General features: G+C 37.2%; 1 protein-coding gene across 5 annotated transcripts in view; it reads right to left on the bottom strand.

The window, feature by feature from the left end:
* Positions 1-942: 942 nt before the first annotated feature.
* Positions 943-26,990, bottom strand: part of NFX1 (nuclear transcription factor, X-box binding 1) — an 85,669-nt gene continuing 59,621 nt past the window's right edge. Inside the window, exons 18-25 of one of the 5 annotated variants that reach the window (XM_036407056.2) lie at positions 25,047-25,148; positions 19,978-20,019; positions 19,517-19,615; positions 15,786-15,852; positions 12,965-13,110; positions 9,505-9,549; positions 6,280-6,381; positions 943-4,772 (exon numbers count right to left, since the gene is read on the bottom strand). In XM_036407056.2, coding sequence (XP_036262949.1) covers positions 4,697-4,772; positions 6,280-6,381; positions 9,505-9,549; positions 12,965-13,110; positions 15,786-15,852; positions 19,517-19,615; positions 19,978-20,019; positions 25,047-25,148 — 679 coding nt within the window. In that variant the 3' untranslated portion in view covers positions 943-4,696. The other 4 variants (XR_004982624.2, XM_036407057.2, XM_036407058.2 and 1 more) reach the window with 4 other exon arrangements.

Raw genomic sequence — 26,990 nt, 5'->3', positions numbered from 1 at the left:
TAAGAAACCTGGTCTAAAGCTCAAGACCGTCCAAAGTACAGCCTCTCTACATAAGCCCTTTCTAATAGCTCTAATATTCTGGTTTATGGTTGAGTAGTAAATATATCGACATAAAAATTTGCACATCAACCATCTTAGGAATTCAGCATTAGTAAAGGATGAGAAGCATTAGTAAAGGATGAGAACAGCATTTGTTAAATATGAAGGCTTCTGCTGGGAATTCAGTATCTACAAAGGCTACAATATTTGAAACACAACATTTGAACAATAGTATCTATCTAAACATTTTCCAAACATGGAAAAGTGAAGAGAAAGCAAAATCAATTGTCTCTTCTGCTGCCATTTGCACACATTGACAAGGAAGATGTATTTGGGTCTCCCTCTAGTCCATGACACACCAAACAGAAGTGTAGGCACTTTTTTCAGGCAAAGAATTCCAGTTAACATGTTTTCCAATGCTTGTACACCTGCAACATGCCATCTTCATCCTCCAAAAATATCCTAAAATTAAAGTCAAAACTTAAAGGCAGTTGAAGAAGCAAGCTAAAAGGTTTTAGACTGTCTTTCAAGACTCTTAAATCTCAGATTACTTCCTTAAATTTCTATGCGCCATCTTGCACTTCATCTGAAATATCAAGTCAGGCTTTTGCTGAAAATGCATGACCTGGGTTAAAAGTTTAGGGAGGAGCCGAATTATTTCAAATCACTTCAAAATTCTGATTTTTCAGACTGCGTGCTTTTTGAGTCTTTCTGTCACTTACTAAACTGTGATGGCAGAGTTCTTATATCATCCCTCCACCTCCCATATATCATCCTGAATTTCTTATATCTAATGCTCACAGAACTTTAATGTTACATTATCCTCACTTCCCCTCCCCCCACCTGCCTTACAATCACCATTACCACTTAATGGTGAACAAACAACAATGAAGGGACCGTAAGTTACAATAATATATTTTATTGCCAAGTAGCATTTAGGCTGACATAATAAAAGGTTTTTCATATAACCAAAATGCACATTTCTATCCAGAATTGTCTCTCCTGTACCTCTGAATTCCAAGAAGGCAGCATACTCTCCATTTTCTGGGGAGCCCTCTTTACTTGCTTCATTCTCCACACAGCATTCATTTAAAAATCACTTCAAATCCAGGAAACCACATACGTTATTCAAAAATTTGAGGAAAAGGAACTTACCAAATGTCCATTTAAATCTTTACACTTGTTTCTCTGTGATGTCTCAGTCTTCCAACTCTTGAATACCAAGATGAAGTTTGCAAACAATTCCAAAGCACTGAACTTTAAGTTTAGATTTATTTTGGGTTTGTAAAGAAAGCAATTTTACATCAGTAACTTGACAAAATTAAGTTAAATATAGATCTTTCAACAAATGACAAGTGTTGTAGAAAAACTTTACTTTGCTCATTTTGAGGCAGATAATGTAAAAACTGCCACAGAAACAAGTGATCTTGAAGTTTATTTATGTATCTTATACAATTTTATGTTAAACCCAAATACTGAATATTCAGAGCACTTTAAATATTTTAAGCTATACAGACAGGTTAACAGCAGAGCCCAAATGCCAAACTATCTGCCTATTTTAAACATAATTTTAAAAGCACTTAATGAAGTTGCAGGAATTCCAACTGATATCACATAACTTATTTCAAAAGATGCTTACTGAGAAGTACTTTCTTCAAATATATTTACAGGAGACAATATTATTCTTAGGGCTGTGGAAAATTGCTAGCATACTGAAGCTGAAGTCGTAAGTTAGTGATGTCACCATGATTTTTGCGACTGCCTTCACTGATGCAAAAATTTCTTTTATCTACTTATTCTTCTGTTAGATAGAAGGTGTAAATGCCAGCTCAGATTTAAAAAATAGCTATTTGAAAAGTATTTCCACAAGGCACATGTGCAATATGAAGCTAAATTATCACATATATCAAATTTCCAGCCTTTATTACTATTCCATATTCCATATGAAAGTCACTGACACATTGCCGCAAAAGCAAAACAAAACAGAAACAGCGCCACTGTTAACCTTTGCTGAATTCCTTCTTAAGGCTATGTAGCTGAGCTCCAAGGGAAAATCACTTTCATGGGTAAACACATGGTATCATATTTTTAACCAAGTTACTAAAATGAATTTAAAAAAAAAAGATTTGGTACTTGTGAATTGCTTCATTACTACAGGTATGGATCCCACAGCCATGATTTAGAGATGTGGGACATATAGTTCTATAAAAATGTTTTAACATTCACATTTTTAAGAAGCAAGTGATAAGAAGTACGGCTTCTCAGTATGAACACATTCAGTAATAATTACTAATCTTAGCTTGAGAAACTGAGATTACTTCCATTTTCTTATTACAAGCAGTGGCAAATTGACTGCTGAAGTGCGTCTCACCAAAGCTGTTGAGCTTTTATGTTATGCCATTATCTGATAAAAATTCCACTAAACAGAGCTGAAAATAATACCACAAAAACCTTTTAGGTTTTAAATTTCAAATCAGAGGCACAAATGTGATGGTTTTGGCTATATTCATGTGAATCTGTGAATAGTTAGTAAGCTTCAGCTTTATTCTATTTATTATCAACTAAACCACTTTGATTTTTTGTAATGTTAGGTCTACCTATAGTAAACCAACTGTGTGTGCTCCAGTATACATGCATCTGACTCAGTTCATTGTACATGTGTGCCAGGTCCTGTCTAGAACCAACCTTTGCGGCTTAACTACATACATTCTTAATAGAGGTCTTGCTAGCTTTAAATCAGTGCTATATTAACATAGCTCTCAGTTTCAAAACCAGGAATAGCCCTTGTTTGGCCACATTGAGACAGCACTTGTCTGCAAGCACTGGTACAGATACAGTCCTCACACGGAAGGGATTGAAGAAATACATTCCTGGAAGTAACTTATTTCTTCAGCTGAACTTAGCAATACACCTTGTAGAATCAAACCATAATTTGCTTAAGAAATTAAGGGCAATGCAAGACATAATGATTTAATTTTAATTTCTGTTCACAAAGTATTAAACAAAAAAAGTAAAACAAATTTAAATCACTACATACAAATTTAAAGCTTGAACACTCTTAAAGGTACCTGTTTTACTTGAAACACTTCAAATGTTTAGTACCATTTAAGACTGCATTTTTAAAAGTGTGAAATAATAAACTCCTACAAAAATATAAAATAATAGCAAGCATTTTATTTTTAAACATTTGGGGGGACAGATATGGTTTGTGAGTTTTCTACTATTTCTTCCATGTTTCATGAGCTGTTCAATTGAAATGTAGCCATGGAATGCTTCATAGTTAAGGCTCAGGGTCATATGATAACTCTACGTGAATCTAAGCATGAGTAAATGCTTTCAATTTTTTGGCAACAAATCTCACACTACAACGTAGTGAGCCCCTTTTTATCATCAGCCTCCTATGCTGTATAGGGAACTCACCTCACGTATTACACGTAGCAGCCACAAGAAATAAGAATCAGAGTGCATCAGCGTCAGAGTTCCTAAAGCTATTAATACAAAAAACCTTCTCCTCAAGAGAACAGATATGACTCCAATTCAGAGCTGTACCACCTCTTCTGATCAGACCTACAATCTCCTCTCCCAGAGAGCTACTCACCTATCTTAAATCAAGATCTGGAAACAATTCACCATCATGAGAACACTCAGGCGTCTTTCAGTGTTTAAACTGTCATCCCATTTTGTTAATGGCATTTCCCGTAAAACAAAGATTTTCCATTGCCAAATAGCTTAGGCAGTTGGACTTATAAATTTTACAGATTCATAACATACTAAAACCAAACTTCACACATTCATCTTATGCTTGCACAGTACAGAAAAAAATATAAACCACAATAAAATCATGCACAGAACACCAAAATAATATATGAAGTCTGATTTTGTTCAAGGTCTTGAATAAAAAAGTAGTAGTATTAGTAATCTCATGTTGTGGGGTTGGTTTTGTTGTTGTTTGGTTTGGGTTTTTTTCTTTGTTTTTGCTTGTTTTTCTTTTTAAACACATCAAATATGAGATAAATTAGAGTAAGTTTTAATTCCCCACCTTCCCCAAATACTGGTTCTTCAGATTCCAAAGCAATTCTGTGTTCTTAATAGGCATTTATGTATGTATTTATACTTAAATTTTGTATTTCTTTCTATGTAGAAGACTAACTCAAATTCTCAAATTTACCACAATAACACAAAAGTGAATTAATAAAATATTAATATACTTTAAGAATATCCCAGTGTTTTTATCACAGATTATTTCTAGTCCATTTTAAGTTGTGTGTGATACATCAAAATAAATACTTGAGATTTATTGTTCTTAATATTCCAAAAATATATCTGCTTACCATCAGTTCTCTTGCTTCAAAGTCATCAATGAAAATCAAAATTATTCTGACTGCACATTAGATACAAAATTGCACCAAACCCAGATTTAATAAACTCATACTACTATTAGGTATTATGCAGTTACATAAACTGTTGAAATGCTTAACTTTTTAATCTAGCATATCTAGCTAACTTTAGATGTTAAATTATGAATATGCTGAACAACTGGTCATTTGACAGATAATCAAAAAGCACCTCACACAATAACTTAGTATTTTCACCTCTAAGCTTCTGTATCATAATCTATGTGATTCTTATTCATCTGAATGATTCTGTATCAATCATTTCAGTCCTGGACATCAAAGTAGTCAATAACTGGTTCTTCCTTTAATGGTTTGGATAAACCACTGTTTCCACTAGTCCTGAAATTACAAGAATATTAGATATTACATGCATGGAAAAAAAAGATACAAAGTAAACTGAATCACAAACTCCCATAACATCTCAGTGTGCACATACACACTGCATTGGTCAATAGCATGTAGTTCTAAACTAAGTTTTATTCAAAGTATCTTAATGCTCCAGAAAGCCTTTGTTTACTGAATTTTTACAAAAACATATGACTGATTAAATTAATGTACATCAACATGTGTCTGAATGGACTAAATGTCTTTTGGGGTTTTACCAGAAAATGTAATTTACCAGTAATATTTATTACAAAAATTATACTGTACTGAAGACTAAATGTTCAAAATGCCTTTTTAAAGGAAACAGCAAAATAAATACTGTCAAAGTGAGCTGATGATCAAACCTGCTTGCTTTCAAAAGCAAGAGTAACAAAAAATATACGGTCATAGCAAATCCAAACACTGTAAAGATTTTTTTCAGTAAGACAGCATGAGATCTTCCAAAAGATTTTGTAGAATTAAGAATTTCTAAAGAAACTTTACTTCTAGTAATGAAAAATAAATGGCTAAGACCCTCTATTTAATTTTGCTACATAACTCCTTGGCATTAATTAGGGTCACTGAAGACAGGGATCCCACAGAAGTGGAAACAAACAGTATCAACCTATTAAAAACTGACACTGAGTTACACCTTAAGCAATCCTTCTAGAAATATGTTTTGCTCTAGATGCTTAGCTCTGAAACAATTTACATTTTTTCAGAACAGCCTACTTTGTATTCCAGCAGCACCTACCAAAAGTAGTTACTGCAACATTAAGCAGTCCCTTTCTGCAAAAGGTACTTGAACATAACTTCAGATGCTCATCTGCAAAAAAATTTGGGAGGAAAACACTTCTAAAAGGTAAAACCTGAACAAATAAAAAGCCACCCATTAAAAAAAAGAATTGTAACTATGAGATAACTACAAGTATCTGAAGCTGGCAGGTCATACAACATAAAGACTGTCCTTTTAAGACTATTCTTAAGACTATTCTTCATCTTATATAAGATGCCTTATATACCCTATATTCAGTAATTCTTACTATTTGACAAAAATTGTAGGTCACCTTTAATCAACTGTGTAGTCATATATATACAAGAAAAATACATTTAGTACCAGTCCAAATAAATAATTTTATGCCAGTAAGACACTGGTTAAAGGTAAAAGAAAAAAAAAGAATCCCAAACCTCCAAAAGAGCACTCTCTTCCCAACTATCTAATATTTATTTTAAAATAATTTTAAACCCAAATTATATTTGTTATGCTACTACTCATATACCACACAGCCAATCTCACATTTTCTTATCACTTCATTTCATGCTTACGTCTGTGGAAAGAACATCTTAATGCATACTGCAAGCTCCAAAGCAGAAAAAAGGGGAAAAAGCAGACGCAGAGCATAAGAAGCTGAAGCTCAGGAATATGTTCCTTGGGGAACTCAGCACAAATTGAAGAATAAGGTTTTAAATCCAAATTCCTTACTTATCTGTTTGTTTGTAATGAAGAAGAGGAGGTGCAGGCCTGCTCTGCATTTCTTTATCTAGCACAGAAGTTAAGGTATTGCTTGGACAAACGGATTTCCCTCTAAAGAAATAAAAGAAAGAGTATTTAGTTCAATAGGAAATCATACTCATTAAGAAGCTGGGAATGAGTAATATTTGTAAGTAGCAATTTTGGTATCAGAGCTCACATTTGTCTTAAATTGTCTATTCAAATATTTCATTTTCCAGCCATGGAGATCAACACTCTAAAAAATACATTTTCATTACCAAAAATCTATCCAGTATTCTAAATGTCTCTTCACTGCTGTCTATAAAAGATGCAGAAGCAGCTTACTAGATTTGAGCATTGGTACCCAGACTTCTTTTCCACATGTGAGGTCCACAACTCTTTTCTACTATGAAGTGCACTAAATGATCAACTGTTAAAATAGCAAAACTGGGATACTTATACTCTAGGGCAACATATCTGTTCTTTCAAAGAACAAGATATAAATCAGAAGGAAGAACTTAATAGCTTAACTCAGCACCACAAGAACACAGTTCAATGAATCTTTACAACATATCTAAAATTTTGGAAACACCTTCTCAAATGCTGGCAGTAAATAATGTTGAAGTCATTGATCACAGCACTCTGCTAAAAGGCACTCTCTCAAACAACACTGCCTCTTCCTTGTAAGCAGTTCTAGGTGAATCAGATCAGAAGAAAAACACTATGCATTAGAGTAGGCAAATTAAAAAATCAGCTTCTTCTGTCCTCCATGCTAATTACAATCCATTATGTGATTGCCACCACACTTGTGCCTGTCCCATCTGCAGTGTAAGGGTCACCCCACAGCTATGGTTACAGGGCAGTTATGTTCTCCAGTATAAGAGGACAATGTACTTCAGCGTGTGTATACTTATATTTTTTAGGCAGTGACTCACACTCAACTTCAGCTGGCAATCTCTGCCTAAAGGCTGGAGAAAGAGGAAGGATATATATATATAAAAATAATAATAATCTGGAAACACACAACCCCCAACACCCAGGAAAAAATAAAAAAGTCCTAGAAAGATCTTTCCAAAACGCATCTAACTGAAAAAAAAAATCCAAATCATTACCAAACACACTATCTTTAATAGGTTGTGGAGATCTCTTAAAATTTCATCTGAATTTACGAGCCACTTTTCAAGAGTGAGTTTGTCGTATTTCACTTGGATGATTTAACTGCAAGACTGAAAGAGCTTCCACTGTTAGCATCTATTCCATTCTCAGTTTCTTCTTCATCGCATCTGGGGGTAGATAAGCCTGAATAAATTAAAATTCTTAAACCTCATCAAGGTCAATTTTTTACCCTTCTTGCACTTTCTTCTAAACCCATGCTACTGACATTTTCAGACCAACCTACTCCTTGTACACTAAATTAAACTGCATTCCTGAAAGGTTTTTATTGCGTATTAGAAAAACGTTCTTCACTCAGAGAGTTGCCAAGCATTGGAATAGGCTGCCCAGGGAAGTGGATGAGTCACCATCCGTGGAGGTATTTAAAAGATGCATAGGTATGTTTAGGGACTTGGTTTAATGGTAGGTAGACTTGACACTACTACTGGACACAATGATCTTTTCCCAACCTACATAATTCTGTGTCAAGTACTAAATAAGGACATTTCCTCCTTATTTACTTTATTCGTCCATTTTAAAATATACTCCTCCAGATAATGAGATTCTCTGTGTTTGGTAATTACATTAACTTCCTACTCAATGAATACCATCATATGCATCTTGTATCTTTCAAAATTACATACTGAATAGGAACAATGCTGCAAAGCAATGGGTTGCATATTGTTTTAATTCCAGAAATGTGCACATGTTGAGTTCCATGCTTTGTCACGTACTTGAAAATTCATACTTTTTCCCCACTTCCCTGAGCAGTTGAAATCTCACATCAGTATGCAGATGAATGCCAATTCTATTTCAGAGCTTACAAAAATTATGTATTTGTCTTATTTCCATTATCTTCATCGTTTTTGTTTAATAATATCTTGTTTATATCAGTCTGTATTTAAGGGCAAATTTTTGTGATATTGTGGCAACACAGATGAAAAACTCCACAACATTTCCAAGGTTAAGTCCACTAAAATATTAAGTGGTGATTCCTGAGCCCCTTTCAGTATTGTTTTAAACTGAGTACTGACATTCTATTCCAATGAACTACAAGATCTTACAAACATAGGTGACCAATTAAAAAAGCATTCCCATCTCCCCAACAGTTAAAGTTTTCATTATTTGGAAAAAAAGTTACTTGTCACAGGCCATAATTTTTTCAAGATTATATTACGTTTACAGGTACACTGTAACAAGTATATTACAGTCCTATCAGTTGAAAACAGGTGATTTTCCTCTCCTGTCTAAAACAGTTTAAAAGTCCTTTTCTCCCTTAGCGCTAAGCCTGCCATATAAAGTCAAATGCTCACACTGCTACTTCAGTTACAACACAGCTCTAGAGTTCTAAGTGGAAAAAGACAACAGTGGTAGATGGGAGGGTATTCCGCTATCTTTCATGTTTATCAACTGTGATATGCAAAAACATGGAAAGTAAATTGCCTGGAGGTAATTAAGCAAAAAAAGAAGGAAGCCTAGAAAGGCCTTCAACAATTAAAGTAAGTTGTCTGTCCTTATTTTAGAGTATCAGACTATATCTCACTTGTATAGTAAAAAAGAAAATAACTGACAGCTCTGAAATGCTGGGAACAGAACACTTGGAAGAATACATGTGGCAGTAATTTCTACTAATTAGCTAAAAAAAAATCTTCCTGAAAAAAGAGAATGTTCCTGCATTTTAAGAAAGTAAATCAGCAGTTCTGCTCTAAAGTTAAATGTTCCCAGGATGTAGAGAGTTAATATAGCAAACTTTTAAAAATCAGAAGGGATCAAAGCCTTGTGAACAATCAGAAATGACCCTGGAACCAAATTTGCTTTGGTCACTTTGGTCATATTAAGGCCTAGACATGTTTTAGCTTTGACAAAATTTAGCATCCGTCAAAAAAAAAAAAAAACAAAACCAAAACAAAAAAACCCCCAAACAAACAAACAAAAAAACCCAAAAACAACAACAACAAAAAACCCCCACAAAAACCAAAACACCCCAAAAAACCCAAAACCCCAACAACAAAAAACACACCAAAAACCCACAGGGGATTTAGAGACGAAAATCTATAAACTTACACTTCAGCAAATTTAACACCACCTTCTGTATGCATTGGTGGCACACTGATTGGTTAAAGGAAAAAAAAAAAAGATGAAACAGTCACTCACATTTAGCCCATGTGGAAAAACCCCAAACAACTGAATTCAACAATTCAACTAAACAGATGCACAATAGGAAAAAACCCCTTTGATTAATTAATTACCAGAAATAAGAAAGAAAGCAGACCCTACCTAACCCATGGTTATCTATCATCAGCTTTGAAAGAACTGTTGATATGAAAACAGAAGGCTCTGCCAGTATTTTGGACATTTTGATATGAAAGTTGCCATTCTTCAGTTCATTAATTTATTCTCAAAGTAAGGAAAAGAAAAACCAAGTGCCTGCCTCAAGCAACAAAGTTGAGATGACACATTTTTAATGTCAGTACAGGAAAAGCATGAATGTAAACCATCTGCTGATTTTAAGGCAGTGCTAGTGCTTACAGGATAGCCTGTTGTATAAAACTGAAATGTGGGAATCATGACTCAATTTGTCTTCTTCAAGACTTCAAGCTCAATTTTTGTAACTACAGGATGGATCAGCATTGAACTGTTTTGGTATGAACTACTACAAAATTCTTTGTCCACCAATCTGTTCAGACTTATTCCATGTAGTCTTGCAAAAATGCACCACCATCTTTCAGACTGAGCAGATTTTTCTGAAAAATGTCTCCAAAAACCAGTAGCAGTTGAGGTGGAATAATGAAGCAAATGGCTCTTTAACAATCTCCTGATTGTTTAAACTTCATATATTCTATGTTAAAAGCTTTCCAGAAGCAACACATACTATTCTCAGGGCAAACAATTTACAACAACATTTAAGGAAAAAAACAGTTAGAAAAAGATGCAGCTTTCTTCTGAAGCAGGACTGCTGTTAAAACCACCTTGGCTGGTGACCAGTAGCAGTATTTGTACTTAAATGTACTGGGATGTGCAGCGTTTTCTTTCTGCGATGCAACTGCCATGATCTAATAAGGATGTTCCATGTGGTTACAGGGGGTTTAATTTCTTTAGGTCTTTGATTCTGCTGATTTTGTATAGTCTACATCTAGGTATCCATTTCAAAACCATTTCCAGACTAACCTTACTGAAAGGAAGTTAATTCCTGGGAGAAAAAAATAGCACAGGACATGTCAATGAAACTATGACAGCATGTGGCTTTCTCCGTGAGAACCATGTGGGACATTGTCACCTTCTTGAGAAGTCCCCTTGTTCATGAGGAAAAACTGAGCCTAACATTCTTCCTGGAAGTAAAAGGAAAAAGATCGGTCTTACAGGAATAACTGCCCTCAAAACCACTTCTAGGATTTCTCAAGTCCAGACAAGCTGCTTAAACACTGGCCACTACATAAAAACAAGCAGGCACCCCTTTAACAGGCTCTGGAATCCAGAGTTATTTGGAGAAGGAGGAAATTTTTACTCATCTAAGTAAAAAACTTTAAAAAAACACTGACAGGTACAGTGAAACACAAGTGTGTACTTAGAAAAGAAAGTTTTACCCTTCTCATCACAACAGTCTGGATATTACTTCTGAACCTTGTATTGCAACTGTTCAAAAGATGGTGACTTTCTCTGTGCTGCCAACAGGCAAGCACAGAGAAAGGCACTTGAAAGGATCCACTATGGGTCTTACACTTCAAATGACACCCAGAACTCTAATTCAGATTAAGCTTAACAGTCAGTCAATACTGGGAATGATCTTCTCTGTGGTTATATGGGCAATGCTGCACACGAGTGATTCTAATGCAGCTAATATGACCAACTTTTACTGATGGTGATGGAGGCAAAGTTTGTCCCTAGATCTCTGGAATAGGAAACAACCTGGTTGGAGGAAGCTTTTTTAGCACCAAGGAAACTTTCTCACCCTTCTAACGGACTTGTATAGGGATATTAAAATTTGAATGACAAAATACTGGAGTGTGAAGAGAAGGAATGGTCTTTTTGCCTGAATGATTTTCATTTATTTATACATGAAAGAGCCCATGATAGAAATACAAAGGCATTGCTGAGATAGAATGAAACAAAACCATTTTGACTTTCTGGTGATTACTAGCTCTGGGAGTTGAAGAAGCCATTGTGAAATACTCAAAAATATCATTCTAGAACATGAGCTATTTTTCATGTGAGGCTACAATGTTTTTTATATTTTGAAGAAGTGGCAAATAAAAAGAAAATTAAAAGAAGCTTTGGAATAATCCATTAAATTAAGAAGTACTGGTATGCAGCTGAAGAATAGTCTCAGCAGATCATTCAAGTGTCTTTTAAGAGTGGCAGTAATAAAATAGAAGCATTTGCATTCTGCGCAGTACGCTACTCCCTGAGAAACCCAAGAGAAGAAAAAGTGTGCAATATGTCCTAAAACCAGAGGAAGGCCTCCCACTCTCAAGTTGCAAAATATCCCTTTGGTTTTAAAGCATAATCATCTGCCCTGCTCCTTTTATCATCTTCACTAATTTCTCATCTGCCCTCCTATTTCTTTATTATTTTTTTAAATAGACATTTTTTACATATGAACTCTTTGCTCATCTTCCTTTACTTGAAACAAAAAGTATCTTACATTGTAAGATCAAAGTAATGTTCCATCTCTCTTGGAAGAAATCAAGATTGTAGCTAAGCTACCAACTGATGAACAAGTTCAGGAGTAGCTCATGGCACTCTAATAGCATGGAAGATGAGAGATTTCTTACAACTGCAGTCAATATTTACAGTTAAAAACAACTGGTTGTTAAATAGTCACAATTTGACAGCACTAAACTAAATATGCTGATGAATAAGGAGCACAATCAATGAAGCTCTGATACAAGAAGTCTTCCCATACTATGTCTTTAGTCCAATCACCTTAGTTTTTTCCTAGCTGTATTCCCTTAATTTTCTTTTCTACAATGAACTGCCTTCTGTGAGTGTTCTCCAAAACATTTCATTTTTGCTACAAAATCTCTTCCATTTGCAGTAATTCCTGTTCCCTCTTTGTCCATTAGCTAAAGAGAGAGTATACTCTGTGATAGGTTCATATAGATGGAGAAATATGTTACAATAACCAGATTTTTTCAAAGATGGTGCAAATTTAAGTATAATTTAAGTATGATTTCTCAACCCAGAAATTAGTTTTCATAAAATTTTATTACATACATTATTTTTGATACCTCTTTCAAATCTAGCTGATGACCAATAGTTACTGGAAAGATGAATGGAAAACAATCTCGCAGAATATTTTCTTAGCTTTTTTATTTCTAATGGTGTTTTCTTCTCTGCAGATTTACTTGAGTAAATAAGCCCATGAAACTATTAATTCAAAAACTGCTTTAAAAATTATTCTCCTGGAAATTACTACATTTTGCAAATTGCACTGTAAATAAACTCCTTCTGTTAAGTGATAAAAAAACCATCCAATTAGTTAAACTATACTGTAAAGATTTGAAAGCAACAATGAATTACATACTTCACTGCAGTGATAACAACATTGCGCTTTGGTTCGTTGTCATAGCTCACACTTTCAATGCCATAAACCTGAGCTAATTCATGGATGATTCTGCGGTGATCTCTGTTCATTGGTGGGTAACAATGACTCTTCTTTGTGTGCTTGCCCTGAATTCAACAGAAAAGGTAAAGAAAGAAAAAAAAAAAGGTGAAGTTTTCCTTCAGGAGAGCCAGGGGGAAGAAAACAATGAAAAAAGTGTTTCTACCTCTAAAATTTTGCTGTTATGACAAAATCAATACCACAAATTGCTAAGACCTCTGTATTGACAGAAAGCTCATCTAAAATTATTAATTTAATTCCCAAAATTAAAGTGTATGTTTTCTGTTGTTTCCATCACCTCAAAGTTTACACATGCCCACATAGGGGTATATTTTAAGTTTGAAATATAAATCCTGGTTACAGTCATTCTACTTAAATTCCAAAAAACAACACAAAATTATTTTTATCAGAATTTTTTTTTTATAAAATGATCTGCCAGGTTCACATCAGATCCAATTTCATTTTGTAGACTGGCTTCATAATGCAAATACTGCAGATAGCTACAAAGATGTCAAATTTATCAATCACATCCCTCTACCAAAGAAGCTATTTATCTGAAAGTTACTCATGTAATGTCACCAGTAGATTCTTTATTAAATAAAACCCCAATGTTCTATTTTTTATCTGTTAACAAAGACTGATAATGCTTGATTCAGCACTGATTATTATATCAACAGTAAAAGAACAAACAATAAAGCAGGGCCCTATGAGCCCATGACCTTAACAGCTCTGGCACCTGGAAGACCTCCTGCCCATCCTTCTCCACTGACCTTTGTGTCTCCATGTTGTTTCCCTCACAAGCTTTCACCTCCTCCTCTTCTCTAGCTGGAATCAAAACAGTGAACCCACCTTTGTTTTGATTTCTTCTTAAATATGTTATTGCAGAGGTAATTAGAGATTACCATAATTTCTAATTGGCCCAGCCTTGGCCAGTGGCATGTCCATCTTCAGAGCCATCAGGGATTGGCTCTGCCAGACACAGTGGAGGTTTCTAGCAGCTTCTCACAGGAGCTACCTCTGTGATCCCCTCTAATATTGCTTTAACTTATTCATCAGTGACTTGGATGAAGGGGTAGATTTCTCTTCAGCAAGTTCACTGATGACCCAAAGCTGGAAGGAGTGGCCAACACCCCAGAGCGTTGTGCAGCCCTTCAAAAGGATCTCAGCAGGCGGGAGGAATGGGCAGAGAGGAACCTTCTGAAATTCTTGGAAGGCAAGTACAGAGACCTGCACTCAGGGAAGAAGAACTTCATGCACCAGTATAGGCTGACCTGCTGGAAAGCAGATCTTCAGACAAGGATCTGGAGGTGCTGGTAGGCAACAAGTTGTCATGAGACAGCATTGTGCCCTTGTGGCACAAGGCTAATGACATGGTACACTAGGAAGAGTGTGACCAGGAGGTGATGAGAGGTGATCTTGCTCCTCTACTCAGCCCTCATGAGGCCTCACCTGGAATTCTGTGTCCAGTACTGGGCTCCTCAGTACAAGAGAGGAGTGAAGCTCCTGGAGCAAGTCCGGCAGAGGGCTACAAAGATGACAGGGGACTGGAGCATCTCACAAACATAGGCTGAAAAAGTTGGGCCTATTGTGCCTCAAGAAGAGATGTCAAATAGGATTTTATTTATTATTATTTCTTTTGTCAATAAGTATATGAAGATAGAGTGTCAGGAGGATGGAGCCAGGCAGCTTAATAGTTGGCCACTTAATAGGTGGCCACTTAATAGTGCCAACCAACAGGAAAAGAGGCATTAGGGAGTAACTGATGCACAGGAAGTTCCACATGAACATAAGAAAGAACTTTACCGTGCAGGTGACTGAAGACTGAAACAGATTGTCCAGAGAGATGGTGGAGTCTCTCTCACTGGAGATCTGTCTAGATGCAATCCCATGCAATGTTCTTTCTAGGATGACCCTGCTTGAGCTCGGAGCTTGGACTAGATGACCCCACGGGGCCCCTTTGATAACTAGACACAGACTGACTCATTTTAGTCTTTCATTCTAATGATAAAAACAATGGGCAAGAACATTAGACAGATGGATAAGCACCAAGATTGTTTAAGAAATATCATCCATAATTTTTTAAAGGAATAAAGTTAAGTAACTGTCGTTAGGGCCTAGGGAGCTCAAAACTATGCTTTTTACAGAAGATTAGCTCCTTCTTGAGCTAAGGGCAACTGAGGATAGTATAGTTTACATGGTCCTTTGCACCACATATACTGGGTCTTTCATGGAGTAGCAGCAAGCTATCCTGACATAGCTGAATGTGGTATCACTGAAAAACATATGATTGTGTCTGTGGTATCAACCTCTCAAAGTATACTGGAGTCTCTTAAACACTGTGGCTGAATCCAGGTTTTCTTATAGAAGAAAGAGGACAACCTTATGCACTGGCAAATATAGGAAGGTATCCAAAAATCTGTGAGCAAGTTCCACTACAGGGATCAGAAGTACCTAGGCTTTCCTTCTCAAAGTCGGAATGTTTAAACATCATCTTTAACAATATTTTATTAATGGAGATCCAAAAATTGGTGATAAGCCATTGATGCATTAAAGCCTAGCACTGCTTGAATCCTTAAGAAAGGTTTGGCAGCAAAGTAATCCTGAACTACTAGGTCTCCCAAAACTTTTGTTCTTTTTACAATAAACTGTGCACTATATTGGAGCCCAAACAGATCTAGTGTCAACCCATAACTATGAGTATTAATAAAGTTCAGTAATATCAAACTCTTATATGAACACTGACCTTATTCACAGCTTCCACAAGCATTCTCATTTCCTTCTCAATGTCGCTGACAAATTTTATATCCTTCCTGCAAGAACAGCATTCTAGGTTAACAAGGCAAGAGAGTGAACAAAGATAAAATATCTTTCTATTTTGTAGTATTTTTCAACAAGAACAAAATGAAAAAACAAGAACACAAATGACTCAAGCAAAAGCTTCATTCACATCAAAAGACTGTTAGTGTGTCATCACTATTACAAAAATAATTATTTCCTCTTCAACAACTGTAACCAAGAATAAAATTCTATGACATGGTTCTACTGTCTGACAATACAATTCTACATTTTCAAATGAACAACATAGATTTTGAAGTTGCCATTTTGGTGTTTTTAAATTACGTGTCATTAATTTACTTAATTACAAGATGTGATGAGACACAAAAATGGGGATAGGGTAAACAAAGTGGAGTTCTTTTCCAAGACAAAGTTCACTGATTTTGGTCTTCAGTTCCCCTAGCAAAACAAATTATGAAGAATTCAAGAAGCGGCATAAGGCTATTGGCAAGCAAATAAAACATTCTTGATGTGAGATACTAAGGATTTGTTTGAAGTATTTTTTGGTAACTACCTTCATCACAGTACTTTGAGTCTTTCACGTAAAGGTGAACTTTGTGCTCTGTTCTTAAATAAGCAAGTAAACTAACTTTAAAAGTAAGGTTGCTATTTGTTAGGCCACCATCCCCATGGGGAAAAAAGACTACATGAAGATTTCATATCTCAAAGCTGGTTAGTAGTAAGTAATTCTTCAAAACCCAGGCAATATTCCATACCAACACAGTACTACTTTGTGAATGACATCAGAATTTAACCAGTTAAGAAGTGCCTACCAAAGCAAGTACAACTATCTTTGGTAGATGACCTACCAAAGTTCTGGGTGCTGAAGTCAATGTATCATCAAGACCATAAAAATGGTCTCAAACAAATGTGCAAAATGTCAACACTGAATAGCTCAGCAACCAACAGCACTTGATCAGATACGATGGATTTAGCCCATCACTAGTAAACAAACCTTCCAGGTTTAGCAAGAATACACAGGCACTGAATGTAGCTATGAGAACTCCTTGGTCTTCATTAGACAGAAGTATAACACTGGGAGAACTGGAAAAAGGATTTGAATTGGGTAGAGTTAAAAAGAAAGAGATCTCCAGACACCTATGGTGTGAAATACAGAGTCAGCTCATGTGGCATCTCTCCTTCTCCAGTAGTTTTAATTCATCAAATAGCAGCCTCAACATCATCAATGTCCAATTGGACACTGATATTGTGCTGATCTATCCTCCAACTTCATGTCAACAGATCAACCTGAGCATTTGCTTACTCTCTGTATGTATTTCTGAAGTTTCTTAGAAAGGTCAGTGCTGAGGTGTCCAGCCAGTGGAACTGTACCCTCTGATCTGTGCTCAGTTGGTAGCCATCTCCATGCTACAAGATGGATTCCCCTCGGCAGCAGAGTATCTCCTCATGTAAAGCTATATGGTGGAGAGACTTCTTTTGACTCCTTATCAGATCCTGACAAACACATCAGCAAGATTAGCATTACCATGCTATTCCTGGTGCCCCCTTCTCCTGCCACTGTCCTACAAAGGAAACATATTATCTTGGTAGGCTTACGCTCGCTTATCTTCTTACCTGGAGTTGTACTGCATTTTGGGAGCTTTAGGATTCTGTAATTAAAGATTACACCTCAAAATCAGGAATTCCTACAGCTTTCTCAAGTTTTCTTCATTTTTAGGTAAACATTTCTTTCAGCTCTTGACAATGTATCAGCTACACAGATCAACTAATTGCCTAAAGAAGATAATATGGCATTCTAGTAATGACTTTGGTAGCTGCTACCTTCTTGAGGCAATGACTCTGAATGCACAGGGAGACAACTCTCATGTTTCTCAATCATTCTAAGATCCTGCATATAACTTATGCTCTGTAGAAAGCCACAACCCTTGAACTCCTGCATTACTGGAGTCATGCACTCAAGCAAGAATAAATGAATCTGTCAGAAATTATTCAGAATACTGAGCCACCTGAAAAACATACTGTAAAAGATACAATATCTGGATCTCACCATCTTGATGGAAAGACAAATCTTTTGCTAGACTACTGAGACAAAAGATCATCAGGAGCAGTCAAGGAAGAAAATTCATAAAGCCAAAGATTCACAAATTGCTGCTCTTGTATAGAGAGCTATGTTACTATAAGTAGAAACTCATTTATCTGTAATACTACATAAATGAAATCCAGTAATTCAATGTACAAAGTAATTGACTTGAAGATTAACAAAAACTTTTGCTTTAGCTATGACTCAGTAAGAATAACCATGGTGTATTTGTTTATTGTAAATTACCAGTGTAAAGAGGGTACAAAAGAAACACAAGTAAAATCACAGAAAGAATGAGGAATGTGAAAGCATTAAGGCTACTTTTCAAGGTATCTGTTCGACCTTCTGCAGTACAGTGCATGATCCTGGTCAGTTCTGTACATGAAAGATGAACACTTGCACTATGGGTAGTGGCTGGTAGAAAGATGAGACAGAACTGTTCTCCAAAAAACCACAGTAGACTATACACACAATGCAAAACTTTCCTCTTCTTATTGTACTGAAAGTGTGTGCTGTGTTTTCTGAAGAAGATGAAGCGAAACATATTCTACAGACAACTAAGAGAATAGTCCTTATAAAATACACTTTTAAATGCAAATACGAATAAAACAGTAGCCCACAATGAAAACATTCAGCTCCTATTTTGCAGTAGGTTCATCAGTTGGAAGTAAAGAAGATGTAACTTACTCTTATATTCTGAATGGTTGCTTATGTAAAATTTTCACTTATTTCAAAATATCAGCAAATTAAATAAAGGATTTTCAAGTAGCAAACATCCTTACAAAACAATGAAATTTATGCAGCATTAGAATACTGGAGGAAGAAGAAAACATACTAAGCTGTTCTACAAAACTTAGACCTGGTAAAAACTAATGTCATGCCTACAAACACAAGAGTAAAAACTCTCAGATGACACATCACCTCAACATCTTTTAAAAAATGTGTCTGATCCCTTCTTGTCATTCCAGATTACAAAGTATTTATTGGTGTGGTGGTTTTGATATTACCTTGATTTCCCATTGTCTCATTTTAGGATGCCTCAGTCTAGCAACTCTCTATGCAGTCACACTGGCACAGGCTTTGCTCTGCATCCAACATTTTAATAATTCCATTTCTTTTAAAATAAAAGCAGTATGGCAAAAAAAAAATGGGACCTGGTAGAAAGAACAGTAGGCTATGATAGTCTAAATGTTATAATTATAATAATAATTTCATTATTTAGTCATCACTTTTGTCTTTGTTTTGAAATGGAGCACTGAAGTAGAAGTTGGTTCTGAGTAAAAGCAGTAGAGATGTGAAAAGTACAGGTGAGAAAGTGTAAAATAATGTTACCATTTTAAATCATTCATAGTGAGAAAGGTGTAAAATCATGTTACCATTTTAAATCAGATTACTGAAAAAAGTAACCTGTCAGGCACTTTTTACTTTTCAGGTTCTCATTTGGGAGGTCCTGAGAAGTGCATATCAACTTCTTTGCTTTAACTGCCTTCTAATGTCAAGGCAGCTATTTTTAGAAGAGTAAATAGAACTGTTCTGCACTTTCCATCTTGCTCTCAACACTGTTGATTTATGACACCTGCCATCATTAAAACACATACCTTGCATCTTCTTTTAAAAGGTCACTGTACTTTGGTCCAGAAGAACGGATGTTAAAAGGATCAGAATTATCATCTATTTCAAGAGCTTCAGCAAGGCGCCTGAATTTGAGGGTAGGAGAAAAAAACCCCAAAATATAACAAAACATAAGCAAACAAAAAAAAACCCCATATAAATCCCCCCAACCTTCCACATGTTATAGAAGAATTAAGTTACAGGTTACTAATACTAATTAACAGCTTGCAAAATAGAAGGTCTGTACATCTGAAACTACTCATTTAGAGCTAGAATATTCTAGCAAGATTTCTGATCATTCAATACAGATCTTTATAACAGGAATCATCTCCACATTTATCTGTTCTCTAGGTCATGAAGAAAAAGATTTCTTCTCTACATAGCATTGCCTTTCCAAAACTAGACTACTTCTATTAAAAAAAAAAAAGGAAGCAAGTTAATTTCCCACCTGTTCCTCTGAATAGCTAAGCATTCTTCGTCACATTGCAACCTGAATTATGAAAGAAAACTAAAATTAGAATCACTGCTGCCCCTCATACTTTTCAAACTGTAGCATGTTGGTGTCATATTATCACAGCCTAAAGAAGTATCAAGAACATGTGAGAATATTTTATCGTATTAGAACAGACAGAGCTAAAAATAAACAAACAAGCAATAATCAAAGATCTTTGAGCACCCAATCTCTTCTCCAAGTCTTGAACAGGAGCAGCAGTTACCAAGGCTGTATAGGAACTGAGGAAAAAAGCTTCTGAACTAGATGTTATATTGGTAAATTGAAAGTGAAATAGATTGGTATATTTCCGCAGTTCCATCCTTGAGGGAGGCCCACCAAGAGTCAGAGGACTCACATGACTCCCACTGTCAGGCAATAGGAGGACACCTGGTGGATGAAGGGGAGTGAAAATGGGTCCCTACTCGGGGAGGTAATAGAAATTCCTCCCAACCCCCATCACCTGCCCAGGTGCCACTTCAGAATAGGTATGAGGCTCTGGATCTAGAGGGTCAGCCAGATAACGTAGAAGAAAATTATCTGCCCAGCAGGCCTCTCAATTACTCTTCTTCTATTATCCATTCCAACGGACCACCACCTCTGATATTAATAAAATAATAAGGGTAGTTGTAGTGGGTGACTTCCTTCTGATGGGAACAGAGGGCCCCATATGTCAACCAGACCCATCCCACAGGGAGGTCTGCTGCCTCCCTGGGGCCCAGGGATATTACTGAGGGACTCCCTGGGCTGATTCAGCCCTCTGATTATTACCTACTGCTGATACTCCAGGTTGGCAGTGATGAGATTGAAAAGATGAGTGTCAGGGAAATTAAAAGGGACTTTAGGACACTGGGTCAAGTTGTTGATAGGGCAGGAGCACAGGTAGTGTTATCCTCAGTCCCTTTGGTGGCAGTGAAAAACATTGAAAGGAAGAGGAGAGCCCACATTGTCAACAAGAAGGTCAAGGGTTGGTGTCATCAGCAGAATTTTGGGTTCTTTGATCATGGGTCAACTTTTGTGGCACCTGGCTGCTGAAACTGGATGGGCTCCATCTCTCTGTTAAGGGCAGAAGGATTTTAGCTCATGAACTGGCAGATGCCATTGAGAGGGCTTTAAACTAGGTTTGAAAGGGGAAGGGGATGTAGCTGGGCTGTCTGGAAGCAGGCCCGAGGGTGGTAAGCCTGAGTTAGGGGTGAAATCAGCAGCCCAGCTGAGCTGCATGTACACTATTGCATGCAGCACAGGTAACAAACAAGAACTGGAAGCGATGGTACAGCAAGAAAGCTATGATGTAGTGGCCATCATGGAAACGTGGTGGGACAACTCACATAGCTGGAGCGCTGCACTGGATAGCTACAAGCACTTTAGAAGAGACAGGAAATAAAGAAGAGGTGAAGGTGTGGCCCTTTATATTAGGGAGGCTTTTGATCCCATGGGTATTGAAACTAATGACGACGAAGTTGAATGCCTATGGGTAAGAATTAAGGGTAAGCCCAACAAGGCTGACATCCTACTGGGAGTCTTATCATCCACACGAAATGGAAGAAGAGGTGGACAACTTATTCTGTGAGCAGCTGGAGAATGTTTCAAGATCACCAGCCTTTGTTCTTGTAGGTGACTTCAACCTACCAGACATCTGCTGGGAACTTAATACAGCAGAAAAGAGGCAGTCCAGGAAGTTTTTAGAGTGCGTGGAGGACAACTTTTTGTCACAGCTGGTGAGTAAGCCCACCAGGGGAGGGACTGTGTTAGACCTATTGTTTACAAACAGAGACAGGCTGGTGGGAGATATGGTGCCTGAAGGCCACTTGGGGCACAGTGATCATGAAATTAGAGTTCTTGCTATTTGGTGAATCAGGAGGACTTCAATAAGACTTTTACACTGGACTTCCAGAGGGCAGACTTTGGCCTATTTAGGAGATTATTTAGAGAGTACCTAGTGAAGCAACCCTAAAAGCAAAGGAATTCAGGAAAGGTGGGTGTGCTTCAAAACAGACATCTGGAAGGCAGAAGAACAGACTGTTCCTGTGTGCCAAAAGATGAGTTCACAAGGCAAATGTTCAGCCTGGATGGACAACGAGGTTTTGAAAGGACTTAGGAATAAAAAGAGGATGTGTCATCTTTGGAATGAGGGTCAGGGCTCTCAGAAAGTATTTAAGGGGGTTGCTAGGGCATGTAGGAAAAAAATGAGGGAGGCCAAAGCTCACTTCAAACTTAATTTGGCAATTTTGTAAAGGATAATAAAAAATGTTTTTACAAATATACTAATGGCAAAAGGAAGGGTAAGACCAACCTTTGCTCTCTATTGGATGAGGGAGGGAACTTAGTAACTGCAGATGAGGAGAAGGCCGAAGTATGTAACGCCTTCTTTACCTCAGTCCTTGGTGGGAAGATGGCTTGTCCTCAGGACAACTGTCCTTCTGGGTTGGTAGATGGTATCAGGGAGCAGAATACCCTCCCTGTTATCCAGGAGGAGGCAGTCAGAGAACTGCTGAGCCGCTTGGATGTTCATAAATTTAAGGGACCAGATGGGATCCATCCTAGGGTGATGAGGGAGCTGGCAGATGAGCTTGTGAAGCTGCTCTTTATCATTTACCAGCAGTCCTGGTTCACTGGTGAAGTTCCAGATGACTGGAAGTGGGCCAGTGTGACGCCCATCTACAAAAAGGGTGGGAAGGAGGATCCTGGCAATTATAGGCCAGTTTAGCCTGACCTCAGTACCCAGTAAGATGACAGAACACTTTATACTGAGCATCATCATGCAGCACTAACAGGACAGCCAGGGCATCGATGAGACTGAGCCAGCATGGATTTAGGAGGGGTAGGTCATGTTTGATTAACTTGGTCTCTTTTTATGACTAGGCCACCCATCTGGTGGATGCTGGAAAGGCTGTGGATGTTGGCTATCTGAACTTCAGCAAGGCCTTTGACACTGTCTCCCACAGCATACTCCTGGAGAAGATGGCAGCCCATGGGCTTGGACAAGAGCACTGTTTGCTGCGTTAAAAACTAGCTGGATAGCCGGGCCCAGAGAGTGGTGGTGAATGGTAATGCATCCAGCTAGTGGCCAGTCAGGAGTGGTGTCTCTCAGGGGCCTGTGCTAGAGCCAGTTGTGTTGAATATTTTTACTGATGACATGGATGAGGGGATTGAATCTTCCATTGGTAAATTTGCAGACAACACTAAGCTGGCAGCATGTGTTGATCTGTTGGAAGGCAGGAAGGCTCTGCAGCAAGATCTGGAATGGTTGTATGGATGGGCAGAGTCCAATAAGATGACCTTTAGTAAGTCCAGGAGGAGAGTCCTGCATTTTGGCCACAATAATCTTCTGCAACCTTACAGGCTGGGGATGGTGTGGCTGGACAGTGCCCAGGTGGAAAGGGACTTTGGGGTACTGGTCAACAGCCAGCTGAACATGACCCAGCAGTATGCCCTGGTGGCCAAGAAGGCCAGCGGCATCCTGGCCTGTATCAGGAATAGTGTGGCCAGCAGGACCAGGGAGGTCATTTTTCCCCTGTACTTGGCACTGGTGAGGCCACACCTTGAGTACTATGCCCAGTTCTGGGCCCTCAGTTAAGGAAGAACATTGAGATGCTTGAGCGCATCCAGAGGAGGGCAACGAGGCTGGTGAGGGGCTTGGAACATGAGCCCTATGAGGAACAACTGAGGGAGCTGGAGTTGTTTAGCCTGGAGAAAAGGAGACTCAGAGGTGACCTTATCACTCTCTACAACCTCCTGAAAGGTGGTTGTAGTCAGGTGGGGTTTGGTCTCTTTCTCCAGGCAGCAACTGACAGAACAAGAGGACACAGTCTTAACCTGTGCCAACAGAGATATAGGTTGGATATTAGGAAAAGGTTTCTTATAGAAAGAGTGATAAAGTTCTGGAATGGTCTGCCCTCATAGGTGGTGGAGTCACCATCCCTGGATGTGTTTAAAAAGAAGATTGGATGCCATGGTTTAGTTGAGGTGTTAGGGCATGGGTTGGACCTGATAATCTTGAAGGTCTCTTCCGACCTAGTGATTCTGCAAATAAAGGCTACCTACCACAGTTTAGGTATGATATTAGGAAAGACTTGTACAAAGAAAAGCCATCTCTGGTAATTTCAACTGTTCAAGGAAATAGCAGTGTGTGTCCACACAGAAAGATATGTGTTAGTGACTACAACACAATAGCAAAAGTTCTTAAGTATGCTGGGACTAGCTTTGGTACAGGAAATCATGAAGCAAGTATATGGGAAATGTCATTATTTTGACTTTACACAATATAGAAGAACATTAAATTTTAACACACATAATAGACTGACACTGAAATAATCAAATGCAATACAAAGAAAGAAGACATGATAACAGAAATAAACTAAAACCAGAGATTAGGGACTTCAAAGGCAAATACTTCAGTAAGTCAAGTTTCTGACAGAAGGATGCTGGAGAAAGTTGACCACTTCATAAAGGAATCATACATCAGTAAAGGGACAAGATATTTCAGTCCCAAGGAAAACTTACGTCACAAAATTAAAATCAGGTTTGTGGTGCCAGCCAGGATGACAACACCAAAGCACCAATCAAACTGAAATACAAACATGAAAACTTCTAAAACAGGTAATACAAAAATATTGTAAATAGTTAAGATGCTGACTAGGAGAAAATATGGCCTATCAATAATCCAGAAAGGAACACTGGATTGCTGAAACAAAAGATAAAGTCTATTGCCCTGTCTAGAAATCTTGAAAAAATGCAGAGGAACTCCAATGAGTTGGCAGAGTAGGAAAAAAACTCTGAAACCACAGTTGTATCGTCCCACACTTAATTATAACAACCAACCGTACAATGACAGAGATCTCATTCTACATGAAAGAAAAAACATGAACCACCACAGAACTGCAAAATACTCTAAGCATATTGCTAAAGTAGAGTCAGACTGGTACTACAGCTAGCATTTTTATAACCATAATAGTATATTTTGCATGTCACCTATGCTTCAGGTACACACAAAGGCTTCAAATATGTTACTACACGTATCTCCTTACCTGGCTTGCTTCATTTCTTTTTTCGTAATAAGCCTACTGATTTCCACTGAATCCCCAAGCTGTAGATCTGTTAGCTTAGTTGCTATAGATATAGCAGCTATTCTGAAAAAGAGAGTGGTAGATTTCATTTAAGACAACACATAAACTTCTGAAAAGGTATATAAGGGTGCAGATTTAACATCTAGGTGGAAGAAGTAAGACAGACCTATCTTTTTCTCATTAGATTGGAATTCTAGTTCTACATCACCAAGTTTTAGGAACCTAATCTAGTTACATAAATCAAGAGTCTACTCTCATCTCCCTCAACTAGAAGTAAAACTAACAAATGGACGTGCTTCTTATGCAAGTTGAAATTAGGCACGGCAAATACTCTTTCTCCTCACTTGCTAATTATACAAGCTACAGCTGACCATATAGCTTTAACTATCATTTTATCTGATTTTTCCCTGTGTGCAACTAAAATCTTTAAAGTGAATTTATAAAGTACTTAAAATTTACTTGGAAAATATGGCTAACACAATCCACAAGGAAAGGACAAAATGCCTACCAAGATCATTACCATTTTCTTTATAAAGATTCTCCAAATTCCCTTCAATAACAAGTCTTCCCAGTCTCCTTTGCTAAAATTTGCATAACTAAAATACAGAGCAATTTTTTAGGGAAATATCCCACAAAATTTTCAAACAAATTCCTAAAAATAAAACATTGTATCCTCTTGAACTAGCTTTTCTGTTACATTAAAATAAAAGGATATGTTTGTTTCTGTATGTTTATCATCACATTCAAAGACCAACCACCTATCAGGAAAAACGTTAATCATACTACATAAAACAAAAAAATCACTTAGAGGCACTTCATATTAATCAGCTGATGCCAAAGTCTAGATAATGGGACATTAGATGATATGAATCATTTGTGCCATATGTACAGATATAGCAGCACAGGTATTTCCTGTTTCCTTGGGCATTCTTTCACCAACATTCACTGATAAAGCCCAAAGCTGTTTTATCATTTCTCTAAAATTTTTGAGAAAACTTGGATACTCCCCTAATTTGCTGACTTTTACTTTGCTGCGGGGGTTTTTTTAGGGTTTTTGTTATCATTGTTTTGGTTTGGTGATAGGTAGGAAAAATGGCCAACTTATCTCCACAAAATTAGAATAATCTTTCAGGAACCTGAACTGCTGGAGTTATCAAACTTAGCCGGCACGTTACTATCACAAGTCAAGAGTAATTTGTAAGCACATATGAACACATTTTAACTGATACAAACACCTGCTTCAAACAGAAGAGTTTCTCTTCCTCTAGATTTGGGCTCTGATCAGAGAAATAAATACATATGCATTCACTTTACACATGCAAGATCTTTCATTGGCTTCAAAGAACCATTTTCCTTGCATGAATATTTAGGCAGTGCCCGAGTTATAAAACAGCAGAGAAAGAACTTCAAAAATCTGGACTTGTATTTTATCTTCTGAACTTATCATTAATGACAAGCAATTGTCAATTTAAACTGGTATTCCAACATTAAGCCAGTCTTCTGATTTGTATTCATAGTGATGAAAATACCAAAAAAACCAAACTTCTGTACATGTACCTTGCATTCAACTAAGTACTGACTACAACTTTTGTTTCTAATTAGCACATTTTTCTCCTTGTTTTCATTAGGTAGCATTGAGTACCTAAGCTAAACTATTTTCTGTCAGAATTTGAATATGGACAGCGTTCAGCAGAAACCAAGCACCATACCCTAAGCTGGGCTAGGACAAAAAAAACCGCCCTCCAATACCAGTTCCAAATAAACCCATCACTAAGAAACCTTCTCTGAAAGACAGGAAGAATCTCAGACTTTGGTTGCCTAACAAGTAGGATACAGAACAGAATTCTGATCATATACCAACTCTTTAGACTAACTTTTTACTCCCTTTCAATCACAGCCTAAGAG

The sequence above is a fragment of the Molothrus ater genome, chromosome 1, assembly GCF_012460135.2.
Source record: "Molothrus ater isolate BHLD 08-10-18 breed brown headed cowbird chromosome 1, BPBGC_Mater_1.1, whole genome shotgun sequence".
NCBI classification, from domain to species: Eukaryota; Metazoa; Chordata; class Aves; order Passeriformes; family Icteridae; genus Molothrus; species Molothrus ater.
Note: the sequence above shows the minus strand (reverse complement) of the source record. Positions and strands in the feature narration are given on the sequence as shown.